The sequence below is a fragment of the Hyaena hyaena genome, unplaced genomic scaffold, assembly GCF_003009895.1.
Source record: "Hyaena hyaena isolate Hyena2069 unplaced genomic scaffold, ASM300989v1 scaffold_1171, whole genome shotgun sequence".
NCBI classification, from domain to species: domain Eukaryota; kingdom Metazoa; phylum Chordata; class Mammalia; order Carnivora; family Hyaenidae; genus Hyaena; species Hyaena hyaena.
In genome coordinates this window covers 329,139-349,016 of record NW_024081805.1, presented here as the reverse complement: position 1 = coordinate 349,016, position 19,878 = coordinate 329,139, and the positions used below count along the sequence as shown (strand labels likewise).

The window sequence follows — 19,878 nt, the reverse complement described above, 5'->3', positions numbered from 1 at the left end:
CCCGGCCACCTGCCACACTGAGAAGCACTGATTTGCCGGAAATAAATATTATTTTCTGACATCTCTCACCATCCAGACTTCAAAAAAATACGTGGGTTTTATTTTTTTAACACTTATTTATTTTTGAGAGACAGAGAGAGAGCTAGAGCATGAGTGAGGGAGGAGCAGAGGGAGAGGGAAACAGAGAGTCTGAAGCAGGCTCCAGGCTCTGAGCTGTCAGCACAGAACCCTATGCGGGGCTCGAACCTACAAACCGTGAGATCATGACCTGAGCTGAAGTTAGATGCTTAACAGACTGGGACATCTAGGTACCCCAAATACATGTGTTTTAAAAATCCAAGGCCTCAGGGGCATGTGCGTGGCTCAGTCAGGTAAGCACCCGACTTCGGCTCAGATTGTGATCTCAAGGTTCGTGATTTGAGCCCCCATCAGGCAGTGTGCTGTCAGCTCAGAGTCTGGAGCCTGCTTGGGATTCGGTGTCTCCCACTCTGTCTGCCCTCCTCTGCTCATGCTCTCTCAAAAATAAATAAACATTAAAAAAAATTTAAGCCAGGGACTCAGATTTAACATACAGTGATAGAAATCAGAATAGTCTTGCCTGGGAGGTGAAGCATGGGGAGGGGATGGACTTACTGAGAAGAGGTACAAGGGAATGTTCTGGGATACGAGATCTGATCCATACCTTGACCGGGGTATGGGTCGCAGAAGGTATATATACATTTGTTAAAACTCAAATTATTATAAGACCTATACAACTTAATATCTGTGCATCTCACTATACACAAACTATATCTCAAAATATCCATGAGCACCTAAACCACACCACGTTTGTGCCAAAATACGAGTGGGAACTTCAGGCCCGGGGTGATCCCTCAGGAATCTGACTACGGTTAAGGAACCAGGTGCTAGTAACCTTTGTGACGGGAACCCAGAGAAGGGGCCTCGATAATAGGTCCACAGGCGGACGAGACTGATGCTCCTCTTAGTGAGAGACGACCCCGTCCTGCCTCAGCCAGACCTGATATCACCACAAAGGAGGGTCCTGGAGGCAGGGCCCTGCCCGGTGGCGATCGTAACTTGGTAGAGCTCACCTTGAGTATTCTGGCCAAACCACTTGATATCAGAATTTAAGAAGGGAAAGGCTGTTTAAACGGGCAGAGACCACTCCAGGAAAATATAAGAGCAAAAGAGGAGTCAAAGAAGAACCTTCTTCAATCTTGAGTCTCCTCCTCAAGAGAAAAAAGAACACCAATCTGGAAGTTAGGTGTCTTTTGGAAAAAGGTTTAATCAACTTCCAGGGTCTGGGTCATCATCACTAAAGCTCTGGCTTTATCACCTTTTCTCCCACAGACACTACTGCTGGGTTGCCTTGTGTGAGACTGCAACACAAAGGCATTCTCTCTCCATGAGGGGTCTGGACCCATTATGGTACAGCCAGCCTGAAAATACCTCCTGGGAAGTGAGATTTCCCATGTATCTTTTTTGATAGAAGCTGGAACCTCTAAGCTGTGCCTGTACCTGGCCTAAGCAGCCCTGTCTCAAGTGACAGTCCTTAAGAATCTTGCTTGCAAGGTTCACTCTCTACCCAGGGCAGATAACCTGGCTCAGAAAATGGGTACATATGCACCTTCCAAGAGACCAGACATGCTCTAATTCAGATTAGATGAGTTGGGCTTGATAGACCAAAGTCAAGCCCACTCTGTTAAGAGCTGCTTCTTCAATGAGTACTAAGCTACAGCTACAGACTAACCAGATGGAACAGCTTTGTTGCTGTAGATCCAGCCTAGCCTGTTAGATGGGGGTCTTACAGTAAGAATCGCAATGTGTTGGCTTGTCTGAGGTTCTGAATACAGCTATAAGAGACCCTCGGTCATAGAGGAAACTAAAATTTGACTCAAACAAAGGTGAGCTAGTGACCCCTAGCTTTGCAAACCTCCGTGGAATGTTATTGACTTCCCTGGCTCGTGTGGCTACACCTTCTTTCTTTCTGATTCTATTCCCCAGCAAGATACCTTTTCTAATTTAATTTCTTTTATTTTTAAAGTTTATTTATTTATTTTGAGAGAGAGAGCAAGCAGGGTAGGAGAAGAGAGAGGGGGGAGAGAGAGAATCCCGAGCAGGCTCTGCACTGTCAGCACAGAACCCGATGGAGGACTCGAACCCACAAACTGGGAGATCATGGCGTGAGCCAAAGTCAAGAGTCAGACACTTAACCAAGTGAGCAGCCCAGACGCCCCTCCCCAGCAAGAGATCTTAAACTCACCCTCATTAAGGTATATTCTCCAACTCAGACATGTGGGTTACCTATCTTTCAACATTTGGTTTTACATAGCCCACAGAGAGTTAGTTAATCAACATATAAAGTGACCACTAGGACTGGCAGTTGGTTGGATGGGGCCCTAACAAGAAGTGCTGTAAATGGGGTAGGCCACCCGTCTTACAGGCTTTCGGCTTCTTACACTCTCCACTGAAGGTCATCAAGAACAGAGGAGAGCAAAACAAATCTGGCTGCGGAAGCAGGGTTACACATGATCCAACGATTAGGGCAACTACGATTTCATTTCAAAAACAAATATTTATTGTGTACCTACTCCACGTCAGGCACAGTGCTAAATATGCCACAACACTTAAGCAGTCATGGTCCTTGCCCTTACAGAGTTTCCAGGAAGCTAATGAGTTTACTCAAAAAGACTAGGGTCACAATTTAAAAAATAAACTACAAAAACAAAAAACAAAAAAACCTCAGGCCTAAGATTGAGTTTATCCTTCAGCTCCAGCAGCAAAGGAGATTCTTGGACACAGTTAACCAAAACATGAATCTGGTGAGGTCATAAACACTCAGCTCATAATGGGTAAAAGTTACACTGTCCTTATTTTGCAAACAAAAGTGCACTGCCCTGGACTGTGTAGCTCCAGGACCACTTTCTGATTGTGTCTCAGTAAAACAGCTTTTAATTCTTTTTTAACATTGTTTATTTATTATTTATCTCTCTCTGTTTCTCAAAAAACAGAGAGAGACAGAGTGCAAGTGGGGGAGGGCAGAGAGGGAGGGAGACACAGAATGTGAAGCAGGCTCCAGGCTCTGAGCTGTCAGCACAGAGCCTGGCGTGGGGCTCGAACCCACAAACCATGGTGAGATCATGACTTGAGCCAAAGTCAGATGCTTAACCAACTGAGCCACCCAGGTGGCCCTAAAACTGCTTTAAAGACAAATAAAAACCTCAAGCTAAAAAAGCCACTTTGAGAATTACTCAAGGGTGCTCATGAATGGTGGGGCTCACACCCTGAACTTGCTTTCTTTTTAAACTTTATGGAGAATCCGGTATATAGTCTCTCCCATTTTTAAGAAGGGTGATCCTTTATTCTCCCCAAATTACAGATCTATTATTTTATTAGGCCTTTCATTTAAAATATATACTGGTTGGTTTCCTTTTTTGAAAAAATGGAAGCCTCACTTTGCGGGCCTGCATACACAAGAGGCTTCAGAATCACTCGGGGAGTCTTGTTTTTAGGAGCATTCCCTCCCCGCCCCCCCTTGTCTGATTCAGTAAACCTCTGGGGGCCAAAGAATCTATTCCCACAATCAGCCAAGTTTAGAAAATCAGTATTTCACAAGCAGATGCTCGGAGACCAGTTATTAAACTTAAGTTTGTATAAACATTCAAACGTACTTACCTTTAAAAACACTTAAAAGAATTAAATGAAAATTGTCCTAAACATAAAAAGACACAGTGACTGGCCACCTACTAGAGAAGTTATAGGATTTATTTACATTCAAGAAAACGTTCCCCATCTTAAACACAACACAACCAACCAACTTCCCCCCATAATTCTCATTCTACCACCCATCCTTCTATCTCTCTTCACTGACACGTTTACTTTAGAAACAGACTGGTTAGGAGGCAAAACAGTGGATACCACGGGGGTGCCTGGCTGGCTCAATCAGAAGGGCGTGCAACTTGATCTGAGGGCCATGAATTCGAGCCCCATGATGGATATAGAGATTACTTAAAAAAACATTTTTTAAAAAAGAATAGTGGATACCCATAGCAAGCTGGCGAGTGACCAGAAGGGCCATGAGAGCTTCTAGGGTACTAGGCACACTAGTGTGGTTAGTTTATAGAAATTCACTTGCGATCTGTGCACTTTTCTTTATATGAGATTTCAATACAAAGTTAGAAAAACAGACTCTTGCTTTCTCTTTATTCCCACCTCCCTTTACTACCCAAGGTACCTGAAATTGTCCTTCCCAAGGCCACCAATGGCCTCCCAGTTACTAGGCTCCAGTGGACATCTGGCGTCCTGGCTGCACCCTGAAACTGGTGACCCATCCATCATCTTCATACTCTCTGTTCCTTCATTCAGCTGCCAGGATTCTACCGTGGCTCCGTGGTACATGATTTGTAGGGCACTCCTTCCCCCTCCTTCTGGACCTTCTCTTCCTCTGCCCATTTTAATGCCCATTGGTCATTCCGAGTAATCCTTAACCCTCTCTCTTTGCTCTAGAGCAATTTCATTTAAATCTAAGTCTTTAACTTCCACCCTACAGCTACTGATGTCCAAATCTGTATTCCCAACCCCAACCCATCCCTAATCCTCAGGCTTGTGTGGAACTCCCCAAGGACATCTTCAGTGTTTCATCGCTACCTCATAATGAACTTCCTTTCTCCAAAACCCTGTTTTTCTCTGAGTTTCCCCACCTCATTTAATGGTCCTACAAGCCACACAAAGGACAACATCAAAGCAACTCTTTAATGAAACAATGAAAACAGACTTCAAAGACAGTAAGATGTGGTTGCTGCCTCCACAATCTAAAAAAGTGGACAAATAATTATACCACTTGTGATGAGTGCACTAGCCGACAGAGGACAGGAGGAACACAGAGAAAAGAATAATGTACCACAACTGGAAATTCTGGAAAACCGCTGCAGAGAAGGCAGCCTCAACAATCAGAAAGTTTACACACATCTTTCTTTCAGCAGTCACCCAACAGACTGATGTTAAGATTTAGCGTGATTAGGACCAGCCTCCGTAAAAAGTAGAAACAAAGGAAACCAAAGGTTTGGAACCTGAGGAGGATTTCTGACACGCCACAATCTTTCCAGCTATACCCATGAGTAGATACGATCTCTATACGCAGGAAATATAGAACTATAAACCATGGCTGCTGCTTTAATAATATCAAAAACGATCTATATCAAGAAGTTCCCAGGGCGCCTGGGTGGCTCAGTCGGTTAAGCGTCCAACTTCGGCTCAGGTCATGATCTCGCAGTTCATGGGTTTGAGCCCCGCATCGGGCTCCAGTGCGGGCAGCTAGCTCAGAGCCTGGAGCCTGTTTCAGATTCTGTGACTCCCTCTTTCTCTCTGACCCTCTCCTGCTCACGCTTGCTCGCTGGCTCTCTGGCTCGCTCGCGCGCTCTCTCTCTCTCTCAGAAATAAATAAAACACTAAAAAAATTTAAAAAAAAAGAAGTTCCCTTTTAATATCAAGGTCAGAGGTGGTTTTTATAACATACTCAAAATAATTTGGGATCAAAAACCTGCATAAATAGGAGCGCCTGAGTGGCTTAGTCAGTTAAGCATCTGACTCTTGATTTCGGCTCCGGTCATGATCTCACGGTTTGTGAGTTTGAGCCCTGTGTCAGGCTCTGCCCTGGTGGCACAGACTCTGCTTGAGATTCACTCTCCCTCCCCCTCTGTCCCTCCCCTGCATATGCTTGCTCTCAGAAATAAACTTTTAAAAACTGTATAAATAAACCTAATGCCTTAATTATTACATTTTAACTACTATAAATTAGTGGTCATATAACCTGTACACTAAAATGTGCAGCTGCTTCCAAAGTTATTACACAGGACCATTTTTATACCTGTCACTGTGGAAAATAAGTGCATGTGGGGGCAGTTTTACAGTAAATGTCATTTAAAATTAGATATTCTCCTACTTATAGGAAATGAGGCATAATTATGTATTTTTCCTCCAAATGTTACACTTGCTCTTTGATCTTCCATCAACCTTTTCTGCAACAATTTCCATCTGAAAGCATTTTTCATTAAAAATAAAATGCTTTTAATCTGATTCTCTTCAGTTGTGTACGAGATAAAAATCTGAAATGGGTTTTTTAAAAAAGGTCTATGAAAAACTAACAATACTTTTGAGGAAATTATTGTTTCAAAAAAAAAAGAACATGAAATGAAAAATAAACAATGTGAAAAAATTTAGGATAAAACAAAATGATGAAAACAATCAACAATTTTGCCCAAATCAGGCCACGTTGCTCCCCCTAGTAATGTGTTGTAAACTGAATTACAACTAAAGAGAAACTAAATGAGTCCAAATTCGTGAAATAAAAAAAAAAAAAACTATGCCTTCCTGTCGTAATGAGCATCATACAGTACTGCATTTTACATAGCAATCCTTTCTCATCTGGAGGGCCACAAACCCAACGGACAACAGAGGCTTTCTTTCTCTGAGAAGGGATTAGAGGAATACAGACAATGGGATTCTGAAATTAATCTTTACTGTTTTGACTTTAAAATGGACAGTTGGGGTGCCTGGGTGGCTCAGTCCGGTTGAGGGTCCAACTCTCGATTTCAGCCGAGGTCATGATCTCACGGGTTTGTGGGATCGAGCCCTGTGTTGGGCTCTGCACGGACAGCACGGGGCCTGCTTGGGATTCTCACTCTTCCTCTCTTTCTGCCCCTCCTCTGCTCATGCTCTCGCTCTCAAAAATAAATAAATATACTTTAAAAAAACTGCATAAATAATCCTAATGCTTTCATTGTTACATTTTTTAGCTATTATAAATTAGCGGTCATATAACCTGTACACTAAAATTGTGCAGCTGCTTCCAAAGTTATTACACAGGACCATTTTATACCTGTCACTATGGAAAATAAGTGCATGTGGGGACATTTCCCGCACGCCCTCTCTCTCTCAAAATAAATAAATATTTTATTTAAAAAAATTTTTTAAGTTTATTTTGAGAAAGAGAGCATGAGCACACAGGCTAGGCGGGGGTGGCTTCTGATCAGGCTCCTCGCTGACACAGTGCAGAACCCAATGTGGGGCTCGAACTCACAAACAGTGAGATCATGACCTGAGCCAAAATCAAGCATCAGATGCTTTATCAACTGAACCACCCCTAAATAAACATTTAAAAAAATAAATAAAAGGAACAGTTATTCAGTATTACTTATACACTACTTTTAAAAAATAGGTATTTTTTTCCCTCCTACTCCTTAGGATGGCCACTATCAAAAAACCAGAAAATAGCAAATATTGGCGAGGATATAGACAGTGGATCCCTTGTGCACTCTGGGCATGACTATAAAATGGTACAACCACTCAGGAAAACAGTGTGGAAGCTCCTCAAAAAAATTAAAAACAGAATTACCGTGATCCAGCAATTCCAGGTCCGGGTATTTAACCCAAAAAAGTAAAAGCAGGGTCTTGAGGGTATACTTGCACACTCGAGTTCACAGCAGCTTTACTCACAACAGCCAAAAGGTAGAAGCAACCCAACTGTCAAGGACATTATGCTAGACAAAATAAACCCGTCACAAAGACAAATATTGTATGATTTGATTTATATGAGGCATCTCAAGTAGTCAAAGTCACAGAAACAAAACAGAAAATGGTGCTTACCAGGGGCTCCAGGAAGAGGAAATGGGGGTAATGGTTTTGTGGCTTTAATGGGTAGAGACTCTCAGTGTCCCAAGATAAAAAAGTGCCAGAGATTGTTATGTATCCATTGGAATATATTTAGCGCTGCTGAAGTATACAGTTAAAAATGGTTATGGTGGTAATTTTTTTGTTACGTGTGGGGTGTTCTATCACAATACCAAAAATTAAAATTAAAAAATTGGTTAAGAAGGTAAAAAAAAAAAAATCAATGCGACCAGAAGGAAAAATAAACAGTATGACTCCTCAAAATTAAGTTTTTTCTCTTCAAAGTAGTAACCTTGGTAGATCAAATAGTGAGTCCGAATTTATTGCAACTATTTATATAACAAATTAATTAATAAAGGGAATTTACTTTTGTCAAATGATCATGAGGCTTATGCTTCTAAATGCTTTCAGATCAAATTTTGAGCCTGAAGGACAAGCAGCCTCCATACACTTGAAATAAAAGTGAAAGAAGGAGATTAGAAAATGGCAATGGTTAAAGGGTAAGGGGGACTTGTCCATTTTTTGAAAATGTGAAACCAAAGGAATGCATAAGCATGCCCAGAAACAGGTCTGAAAAGATGTGAACAGTGGTTACCTATACAAGTGGTGGAATTAAGGTGACTCTTTAGTACTGTCTGTATTTTTGTTATTTCCTATCATTTTCACAACATACATTGATTTATTTTGTATTATACAAAGAACAAAAGTGGATGGCTCCTCAGTATATTCTAAAGAATTTGCCACAAATAATGAAGATAACTCCAAACGAAGAGAGACAAAAGTATTTTGATCCAGGGCGCCTGGGTGGCTCAGTCGGTTAAGCGTTCGACTTTGGCTCGGGTCATGATCTCACAGTTCATGGGTTCGAGCCCCGCGTCGGGCTCTGTGCTGACAGCCAGCTCAGAGCCTGGGGACTATTTCAGATTCTGTGTCTCCCTCTCTCTTTGACCGTCCCCTGCTCACACTGTCTCTCTCTGTCTCTCTCAGAAATAAATAAAACATTAAAAAAAATTTTTTTAAGTATTTTGATCCATAAAGACATTTTTTTGAATAAATCTACTGATCAGTGACCCCATGTTTTGGAAGAAATATATTGACAGGATAATTGAATCTGTCCCCTCAAAACGGCTGTGTGGATGGCCATTCATTTGCATGTATAAATTTGGGAGCGCTTACACTTTCCCAACAGCAGAAGCCACAATCGTTTCAGTCTGTTTCATAGTAAACAGACTATGAAGCCAGTATTTTAAGACTTCAGACTTGAACCTACAAAGAGAAAAACGGTCTTCTAAATATGACAAACAGAACTATTTTATGTGAAACTCAATTCTATAATTCTGTAGTGGAGTAACTGGTGTCTCCCAGGTCTTCCTCGTCCACTAGAAGCAAACTGTGATCTAAGGAGATAAGGCTGTCTTCAAGATTAACATTATCTTTGGCTTAAATAGAACCAACTTCTATTTTATCTTTGCAGGGCAGAATTCACCACAAAATTAGGTCAGCAAAGCAACTACGTTTCATTTGCAACTGTTTCATATTCTACTGTTTAAAAAGAGTTAACAGTTTTTGTTGAATTCATACAAAAAATAATAAACTTGTCTGATAAACAGGAAGGAAACCTCAAGGCCAATGAGTGAGACCACTGTTCCTGTGGGCAGGTTTTGAGTCCTCTGGCTGGGCTGTACTGGTTTCACAGACTCAGAACACACATGACATACAATCTACCACGTCTCAAATTTATCTTGCACTTCCTCATTGAGATAGAAATTTACCACTGCTTACCCAAACCCCTATATCCACTCTCTATCTCTCTCTCTCTCTCGGAATGGCACCCCAAGATCTAGTCAATCTTTTCTGAGTTAAGGGAATACAGGTAGGAAAAAATCAGAGCAAACAATTTACTTCAGGAAATGTCTTTCAAACACTTCCATGTTTTCAAGTAACTAAAAAAAAGCTATACTTTCTAAGAGGAAGAGCTACTCTGTCAAAGCAAAGTCCATCTAAACCCAGGTTTCATTTCCTAATAAACCACTGTGCACACAGACACTGGAACTCACTGATGACAACTGCCTTCAACCTCATCTCATTTATTGACGGCACGTTCAACCTTCAGCGAAAAAAACCTACAAAACTGTTTTAAGAAAAGAAAAGTTGCTGTGTGAGGCTCTATTCAGATGATGATAATCTGGATTCATAATGAAAATCTCTGCAAAAATACGGAACAAAAACAAGAAAAGTTAATATTTGGACTACACACAGCAACTTCTAACAGCACTCCCAAACGACGTGACTCCACAAACAGGCTCAGGGTCAATATTTGCCAAGTGAGGTAAGCTACCAACAGAGGATTGAGGAAGCTTGTTGGAGTCCTCGTATCGCGTGGTGCTTACTTACTTACTTGCTAGTTTTTAACCCATGTCATAATACGACACATGAATCAGCACCTCTAAGGGGAGAGGAGATTCATTTCAGCAAGCACAAAGAAAACCATTCTGTTATTTCACAAGGACTGACGTCTGTGGGATGCGGAGAAAAGAAAAAGAAACCTTTACTATTTTCATTTATTCTATTTAAAAAGACTGCTAAATGAATGAACAGACTATCTGAAAAAAGAAACCACTGGATGTCCCTCGCAACCAGAGCTATTAATACACACTTGTGAATCTATCTCTGGCTCTTCGTTGTCACCCAACCAAAGGCATTCTTAAGCTGGAGCCAGTGTGAGCTTTGAATAAAACACACTGAGTTGCTTCAAAGAGTCAGAAAGTGCCTTTAAAACAATATTCAAGGGGCCCCCGGGGGGCTCAGTCGGTTAAGCGTCCAACTTCAGCTCAGGTCATGATCTCACTGTTTGTGGGTTCGAGCCCCACATCGGGCTCTGTGCTGACAGCCAGCTCGGAGCCTGGAGCCTGTTTCCGATTCTGTGTCTCCCTCTCTCCCTCTCTCTCTGACCCTCCCCTGCTCACACTGTCTCTCTTTCTCTCTCAGAAATAAATGAAACATTAAAAAAAATAAAAACATAAAAACAATATTCAAAATACGACTGTAATATAATGCTATTATCATAAAAATTCAGCTTAATATTCAAAGTTATAGTCTCTTAGCATATTGAAAACTCTCCAATCCTTGATCTAAATTCTTGCATCTATAACTATGTTAGTATACAATGAACACACGTTTTAAAACCCACTACATTAAGAAGTTGGCACTGTTCACGTTTTCTAATAGAAATGGCATGAAGCCAGACACAAATTAGGAAAAACTCAAAGTAGAAAAACAAGTAACTCCCAAATTCTAAGACTTATCTTTAGACTGAGATTTCTTTCTCCTGAAAATATCGACATAAACCTTCATGTGGTATGCACAAACCATAAATTCCACTTAAGCATTATTGGGGAAAATCAACTCTTTTAATTCTTTCCTTTCAAAACTCTTTTGGCACTTTCCTGTCATATTATAAATAAGTCAAGTGCCAAGTTTTGGAAATAGATACATATCTTTGCTATAGAGACGTCTTATGCATCTAATTACTTGCAGTAATTTTAAATGTACCATATAAACAAATATCAAAGTTCACTTCTTAGCCTCTAAAAAGTTCCAGTCTAGCCTAGAAAATGCACAGTTCTTGAGCAGGTATACAGAGAGATCCTCTAATCATAAGAGCCTACAAATATGCATAGGCCTCACAGGGTAATAAATTCATTTATCATAAATGTCTACTCCATCATCTACTGTTCTCTGTTTATCTCTGTTCCCCATTCCTTTAAGGTACAATTCATCTACTTCTTCCTTCTCCTCCTCCGGTGTTAGCTGCACACAGGGGGCTGCAGGCATTTTAGCTGGGAGAGAATTATAGTGTCCTGAGCAGAATTCAGATCTAAACGAGAAGCGAATGTATCCAACTTTCATCTACTTTTGACAGTCCTATGTTCAGGCTGCTAACCTGAAACTCTAGATCCCTTCAGTAGCCAGATGTGATGCAGGAAGGACTGAAAATAGCTTACATTCATACAGCGCTTCTATTACCCTTCTTTTACCATCACTTACCGTCACATGTGATCCTATCTGAACCCCCCAACAATCATGTGAAAAATAGAGGGGCATATTACTGGCCCCACAGTACCAGGATAAGGGGATTCAGAAATTAAAAACCTCATTAAAGTTGCTCAGCCAGAAACCAGAAACAACTATAAACCTAGAACCTGAGCCCGTGCTTTCTGACTGCATCGAGTCCTGGGTGGGTTCTCCATGATCTACCACACAACAACTTTGACAGGTAAGAAAGGGAAAAGATCCGGGGCGCCTGGGTGGCTCAATCGGTTAAGCGTCCAACTTCGACTCAGGTCATGATCTCGCGGTCTGTGGGTTTGAGCCCCGCATCAGGCTCTGTGCTGACAGCTCAGAGCCTGGAGGCTATTTCAGATTCTGTGTCTCCCTCTCTCTCTGCCCCTCCGCAACTTGTGCTCTGTCTCTCTTTGTCTCAAAAATAAATAAACGTTAAAAAATTAAAAGAAAAAGAAAGGGAAAGGATCCAATTAATCTTGCACATAAGTATGTATTTACGTGAGTAAATATGTATGCATTATACACAGACATAATAAACATATGTACACAGTAAATATACAGTGTGTACGTATAAATATATGAATTCACTATAATTTCTCAAGAAGTCCTTTGAAGATGCTTAAATTGTAAGGAGGAATCTTTACTATCTTTCAAAATATGTGCCATTTAAAATAATATCCAAGTAAAGTTGTAGCATTTCTTTTACAATTTCCAGATGATTTTCTCTTTCCATTTAGCAATGTTATTCTCCCCTCATTTTGTTTTTACATTTATTTATTTTTGAGAGAGAGGGGAGAGGGGCAGAAAGAGAGGTAGGCAAAGAATCCCAAGCAGGCTCCATGCTGTGAGCGCAAAGCCCATGGTGAGGGGTGGGGCGCTCGGGGCTCCATCTCACAAACCATGGGATCCTGAAATGAGTGGAAATCAAGAGTCAGACGCTTAACCAACGAAGCCACCCAGGTGCCCATTCCCATTAGTTTGTACTATTGATATACTATTCAAGATAAGAAAACTAATTTCAGAAAGTAAGATAGGCAATAATGGCATTACATCAAGATCAAACAGCCACAGAGAGTATGTGAGGTAATAATGCCCTCTAGCCAAGAACACAGTCACCTCAGGCTCTTCTAAGCAGGGAGCTCTGAGGGCAGGGCACATCTTTGCCCTTCAGGAAGAAACTGCCAGTTTTCAGGGAGCCAACTTCTCTCCCTCAAGGCATCTGATGATTCCATCTCCAACGCACATGCCCATACCCTTGGGCTCCATGTCAACTGATCACTACATGATAATGTCCATAGATATGTCAATGAGTCCAGTCTCTTCAAAATCAAATGATCACCTCCTTCCCCCAAATGCACCTCAGCCTTCTTCTACGTTCCCATCTCACTGAATCGTTCTAACAGCCACTCTATTTCCCAAGCTAAAAGCCTGGGCAGCACCCTTAAATTCTCCTTTTCCCTCCTCTGCCACATCTACTCAACAACCAAATTTTGAAATTAAGAAATACTTCAGAGAGCCCTGAGACTGCACGCCACCATAACACTACTGCAGCAGCCCCCTACAAGAAGCCAACCAAAAGTGGGGCACCTGGGTGGCTCAGTCGGTTAAGCATGCGACTTCGGCTCAGGTCATGATTTCACGGTTCGTGGGTTTGAGCCCCGCATAGGGAGCTGTGCTTGACAGCTAGCTCAGAGCCTGGAGCCTGTTTCAGATTCTGTATCTCCCTCTCTCTGACCCTCCCCTGCTCACACTGTCTGTCTGTCTGTCTCTCTCTCTCTCTCTCTCAGAAATGAATAAAACATTAAAAAATTAAAAAAAAAAGCCAACCAAAAGTAGCAGCTCACATTTATCAAGTCCTTACTTTATATCAAGCACTGGGCTAAGCTTTGGGTCTGAGTTATTTTAATCCACACAAAGATGTGAGGCTGAGGCTCTTCTCAGCCTTGTTTTTACAGATGAGGAGACAGCTACAGAAAACTTTAGTATCTTCCCCATAGTTAACACGGTGAAGCCTAAGGTCTTAACAAACTCTTACTTCTGTGTCCTTGCATCATTTTCCTGCTCTCTTCTGGGAAGGCCCTTCCAGTTCGGTCTGCCTAGCTCCAGAGGTCAGAGCAAGCACGTACTCCTCGACAAAGTCTCCTGATGCCCCCTGCTGGCGCTCGTTCACCTAGGTCAGTAGCTGTTAAGGTTGGCTCTCACCCTACAAACTAGTTGCCTACATCCCAATCCTAGAGATCGCGATGGCATTGCTCAGGCTGCAGCCTGGGCAGCAGGACTTGCTCTCCAGGTGATTCTAATGTGTAGCCAAAGTTGTGATCGACTGCTCTATATAACCCCCGAACCTTTTACATCAGAGCACTTACCACATGACGTCGGAATGGGCATTCTCTGAGCCACTAACCTTAAGTTTCACTCACCTGGTGGGGTTGGGGATGGCGGGTGGGGTGGTGGTGGTAGAACTTTTTCAACCAGAGGTTTCAAGACCTCACTTAAAAAGTAAATCAGACCCTTGGTGCACCTGGGTGGCTTAGTCGGTTAAGCATCCAACTTTCGCTCAGGTCATGGTATCCCAGTTCTTGGATTCAAGCCCTGCGTCATGGTCTGTGCTGACAGCTCAGAGCCTGGAGCCTGCTTCAGATTCTGTGTCTCACCTTCTCTCTGCCCTGCTCCCACTTGCACCCTCTCTCAAAAATAAACATTTAAAAACATTTTTTAAAAAAAGCAAATCAGACCCGTGGGCGCAGGGCCCTGGAAAATGTCTCTCAAATAATTCTTTTTTTTTAAATTTTTTAATGTTTATTTATTTTTTGAGAAAAAGAGAGAGACAGAGCACAAGTGGGAGAGAAGCAGAGAGAAGGAGAGACACAGAATCCCAAGCAGACTCCAGGCTCTGAGCAGTCAGCAGAGAGCCTGATGTGGGGCTCAAACCCATGAACCATGAGATCATGACCTGAGCTGAAGTCAGACACTCAACCAACTGAGCCACCCAGGCGCCCCTCAAATAATTCTTGTGTGCAGCCAAATCTACAAATTGTCTCCTAGATAAGAATTGGGACTTTTCATTTGTCCCCACCAGGGTGTGGCACGGTGCTCAGCCATAGCTGGTCTATGATAAATATCTGTATAATGAATGAAATCTAGTAAAACAAATCTGGGGACTGGGTGTATATATTCAATTCCAGCAGCAGCACCCAGAAAAACTGCTTCCTGGAATAGAATGCAAATATGCACTGGGCAGCTTTTCAAGTATGTTTTTTAATCCACCAGTGCCCCCTACTGACCTGAAGATGGATAACTAAATCAAAACAATAGTTGCAGTTTAAATATTTTAATTGCACATGCACATAACTAGTCACACACACACACACACACACACACAGAGTACTTTTTCCACCAGCACCTATACTATCAATCCCTTTCCCCTCCAGTCCTGGCTGCCCCAAGCTGATAACTCTCAAACCCAGGTCAATCCTACCACTTCCAGGCGGCAGTCATGATAGAGCTCGCGAAGCCGGCGCTCAGCAGAAGCATCAAGGCCTCTTCCTGATCTCTTTTGTTCCTTGGTCCCTGTCTCTTCCAAATCCCACCACATTCATAAAACCACTCACCTCTGGAAAACACAAGAAACCATTCATCTACCAATCTGCGACACTTCATGCTATTCAAAGTATGATGGGGGACCAGCAGCATCTATACCATCCAGAAGCGTGTTAAAAAAAAAGGGAGACTCTGAGGTCCCCACCTTGGATCTACCAAATGAGAGCTGCACGTACATTAAATTTTGAGAGGCACTGGTTCTCACCTTCCTCAACTCCTAAACCTAACATCGCCATTTTACGACAACTATTTTTCTAAGTGACTGTTTTGCTATCTTGAAACAAAATTCATCACCCATTACACGCATAAATCCCAAAAAAGAGATGCCAGTATCCTGATTTGATGGTAACATGATAGGGAACAAAAGGAGAAGATTTATAATAAGAATTATATTTCAGGATATAAATATTCAACACAACTAAATTAAAGACGTGCAGAACAATCCAAGTTCCCAAAATGTATCCCAAACGTGTGGTACTGTCCAGCCGCGAACCACTGGCTTACCATCACTCCCACCCTCTTCCTTCCACCTCACAGGAGGAAGATGACATCTTTCCTCTTTTTTGAAGCCGAGGGATTCTCTATCTTAGAAAAGCCTGGGTGGCTCAGTCGGTTAAGGATCCGACTTCGGCTCAGGTCATGATCTTGCAGTTTGTGAATTTGAGCCCCGTGTCAAGCTGTATTGACAACGCAGAGCCTGGAGCCTGCTTCACATTCTGTGTCTCCCTCTCTCTCTGCCCCTCTCCCGCTCATGCTCGCGCTCTCTCTCAAAAATAAACATTAAAATTTTTTAAATGTATATATTAAAAAAGCCTCCTCCCTACATTCCTCTAAGGCCACTGTCAAATCATAAATACGGGAACAACCACAAAAACAACTCTATAATCTTGACCCAACAGGCCTCTCTAGTTACCTACCATATTCCTCTCTCTTTCCCTTGAAGGAGAAAATCAAATCTATCAATCCCACCACCAAGGTGTCCGTTTATTCATGTCTCAGTCCCCAGCCCACATTAATATAGCTTTCACTTCCATCAGGAAACCCACATGTAGAAAGGTCATGGAAGCTCCCCAAATTGCCCAAATTAACACTCCGCCGCATTCATCTAGCTTCTCTCTCTGTAATGGATTATTGTTGGTTGCACATGCAAACTCCATTCCCCGCTGTGTTCATAAATTCATTTTTCTCCCAGGTGGTTAAGATACATGGACCCCATTCTTGGTTGATTCTGCTAGTCCCAGACCATCGGAGCATGGCATTGCCCTGGTTCTGGCTATCAGGTGAGGGGCAGACATGTGACTGAAGTTGGTCCAATCAGACTGAAGGAAGAGCGTAATCCCAGCGTGGGAGCTGTGCCCTCTCCCTTGCTCTAGTGAACGAGAAAACATGTGCTACCACTGCCAGTTATGCTGCAACCATAAGGGAAACCAGTCTGACGATGGAAAGCCAAGAAAAGGACCAGGTCCTTGATGACACCGGTGACCCACTGGAGTCCACCCATCCTCCAGACTTTGTGAGAGAATTCTCCTTACTATTGAAGCAACCGGGTTTTCCCCAGCTGAAAGCGTCCTAACAGTCTGTCCATGAAACTTTTTGTCCCTTGATTTTCTAAACCCTTTTGTACACCTACTTATCAGAAGCTGCTTCTCGAACATTTCTAGCCTCCCCTCTTCCTCTGCCTATTCATAAGGAATAGATGTCTGCCGAGGTATGTTGTGATCTTTTCTATTCAAACTACATGTTTGAACAATTGAAGCTGAGCTACACCAGCACTTCCCGAAGCAGTACCCCTGCCGATGGTCCCCAGATCATTCACCTGAGGAACTCCTACTTGGCTTTCAAAACTAAACATAAAAGTCTCCTCTGTGAAGCATGTCATCAAGTCCCCAGTGGTTCTTTGCCCTTTTTGTGCCACAGATCTCTCTGGCAGTCTGGTGAGCCCTATAGACTCCTTCTCTTTTTTTTTTTTTTTTTTTTTAAATTTTTTAATGTTTTATTTATGTCTAGGAGAGAGAGAGAGAGACAGCGTGAGCAGGGGAGGGTCAGAGAGAGAGGGAGTCACAGACTGAAACAGGCTCCAGGCTCTGAGCTGGCAGTCAGCACTGAGCCCGACGCGGGGCTCGAACCCACGAACCGCGAGATCATGACCTGAGCGAAAGTCGGACGCTTAACCGACTAAGCCACCCAGGCGCCCCTATATAGACTCCTTCTCAAAATAAAGCTTCTAACGGCGTAAAATGCCAACTATACTTCAACAGTTGTAAAACCAGTTCTAAAACCCCAAATCGGATATAGTAATATACGCTTATTAGCTCATTCAACAAAAAGACTTAACAGTGAGTCTTATAACTACTGTTAATTTTGAAGTTGTGACAATCATAAATGATACCTTGAGATCTGCAATAACTGTGCTCTGAGAATGTCTATGATATATATTGGTCCTGTGACTCCTATTGATGCTAGGTATTGCTAATACTAGTGTGCTTTACTGCTGTACTAGCTTATTAATCACTCCCAATGAACCACACCTCCTCATAGCCAGACTCTTGTATAGTGTCCCTATAGTGACTCTGGGCTTGGTCATGTGACTTGTTTGGACATCAGCATATGTGATGCAAGCAGGTAAGCATTTGCACAATCAGACTTGCCCTCTTGGAATCCAGTAACCATGTGAGGAAGTCCAAGGTAGGCACAACGGCAATAAGGGCCACCTTACAGTCTGGCCCCCAGCTGAATTCAGCCAATGGGGGATGCCAGCAGAACTGCCCCGGCAAACCCACTGACGGTGACATATAACAAATCATTATAGTTTTAAGGCACTGGTTTGCAATGGCTTGTTACCTAAGCAATAGCAAACTGATAGTTACCTACACTGTAACTGAAGGAAATGCTACATTTCAGTTGGCAACTGGTGAAAATAAAGTTTTTTCACATCAGGGTTTAGGGACTTATTCTCTCTACAGACCCTCGGAGGGGCTGAAGACCACAGGTTAAGAACCCTTGGTGCAGAGGGGAACCCCTGACACACAGGAGATCCTGCTCTCCTTTCTACTACCACAGTACATTGTTGATACCCATATAAACCGATCACAGCACATCCTGTGTTGTTGCAACCCTAAAATTAAGCTGAACTCCTTGCACGTAATAGGTGTTCAACAGAAATTTATCAAATGAATGTAAATTGCTTATGGGATCTGTCACAGTAACTAAACTGTGAGCTGCCTGAAAACAAACTAAAAGCCAATACTTAGATGGCACTTCTATATGCGGAAGACTCATCCGAGTGCTTTAAACATACTTACTTATTCCTTATAACAAGCCTGTGAAGTATACGCTATTCCCCCAATTTTACAGAGGAAAACAGGCACAGAAAGGTTAAGAAATGTGCCCAAGGTCACCCAGCTGAAGGCTGAATCCATGTTCTGATTTTATAGCCTGTCCTAATGCGCCCAAAGCCCACTGAAGAAGCACAATAAAACTTGTAAATAAATTTAAATAAAACTTTAAATGAGTAGTACAATTATGAGATTTCATTAGCACTATTTTACAGGTCCTGTGCTTCTTGAGGACTCAATTTTGTAGACTAATTTCTGGTAGCTTATGATTTGTTTCTCACGATAAAAAACATCATTTACTTTTTTAAAAATAGAATAATGGCTTCAAGTTAAAATGCAGATTTTTGAAACAAAGCCTTCACTGTGAAAGGCGATCTCTTTCAAAGGACATGAGCTTGTAAAATGGAAAAATGGGGGGCAACTTGTCTGTACCACATACTGTTCACTTGGGAGGGGAACAAAGTCGCAGCTTCCCCCCCTTCCAACCATTCCTACATTCCCATACCATCTTGCCCAAATCCAGCAGCAGCTTTTCCGAAGGTGACCCTCCCCCATTCACACATCAGGTTCTGAAACCTGATCCTGCCAGGCAACCAAAGCCGAACCCCGCAGAGCCCTGAGCTGGCCTCTCCTTCACCACGAACCCGAGGGCACCGTCGAGGGTGTGTGTGTGAATACTTTGGGGTGGGGGCACTTTAACTTTTCAAAGTGTTTTATTCACCAGAGCAAGACCTACAGGGCCACCCGCCCACCCCGGGATCTCACGCCTCCGCCCAGGAACCTCTCGCTCCTAGCTGAGCGGTGAAAGAACCATTGGGTCGGGACGCAGCTGGCCCAGAGGCGGGAAAAGCCTCCGGGCTAGCCGGCCCTGGCCCCCGGAGAGGCCCACGAGAGCGCGGACAGGGCTCCACGAGGCCGGGAGAGGGCGGTGACAGCTGTGACCCGGCTCCACACTCTCACCTTGAACATGTTGCTGGCAGAGGTGGCTCCCGCGGGGTCACCCCGGGCTCGGCCCCGCCCACTACAGAGAGGTGGCTACGGCGGCCGGGTGGGGCCCTGATTCCTCTGACCTCAAGCGGGCCGCGGTGCGGGTGACTGCCGTACAGCCAATTCGATCGCGCGAAAGCTTAGTTCGGAAGCCTGGTCTGGGAGCCGCGTCGCCGAGGTGCAGCGTGTCGTTCCTCAGACAGCCTGGGAACGCAAGCCCCGC

General features: G+C 43.1%; 1 protein-coding gene across 1 annotated transcript in view; it reads right to left on the bottom strand.

Annotated features, from left to right (window-relative positions):
* The window catches only part of APOO (apolipoprotein O), a 58,488-nt gene extending 38,621 nt beyond the window's left edge, over nucleotides 1-19,867 (bottom strand). The window contains exon 1 of the mRNA XM_039222650.1: nucleotides 19,629-19,867. Coding sequence (XP_039078581.1) covers nucleotides 19,629-19,637 — 9 coding nt within the window. The 5' untranslated portion in view covers nucleotides 19,638-19,867. The remainder of the gene's footprint in view (nucleotides 1-19,628) is intronic.
* Nucleotides 19,868-19,878: the final 11 nt, after the last annotated feature.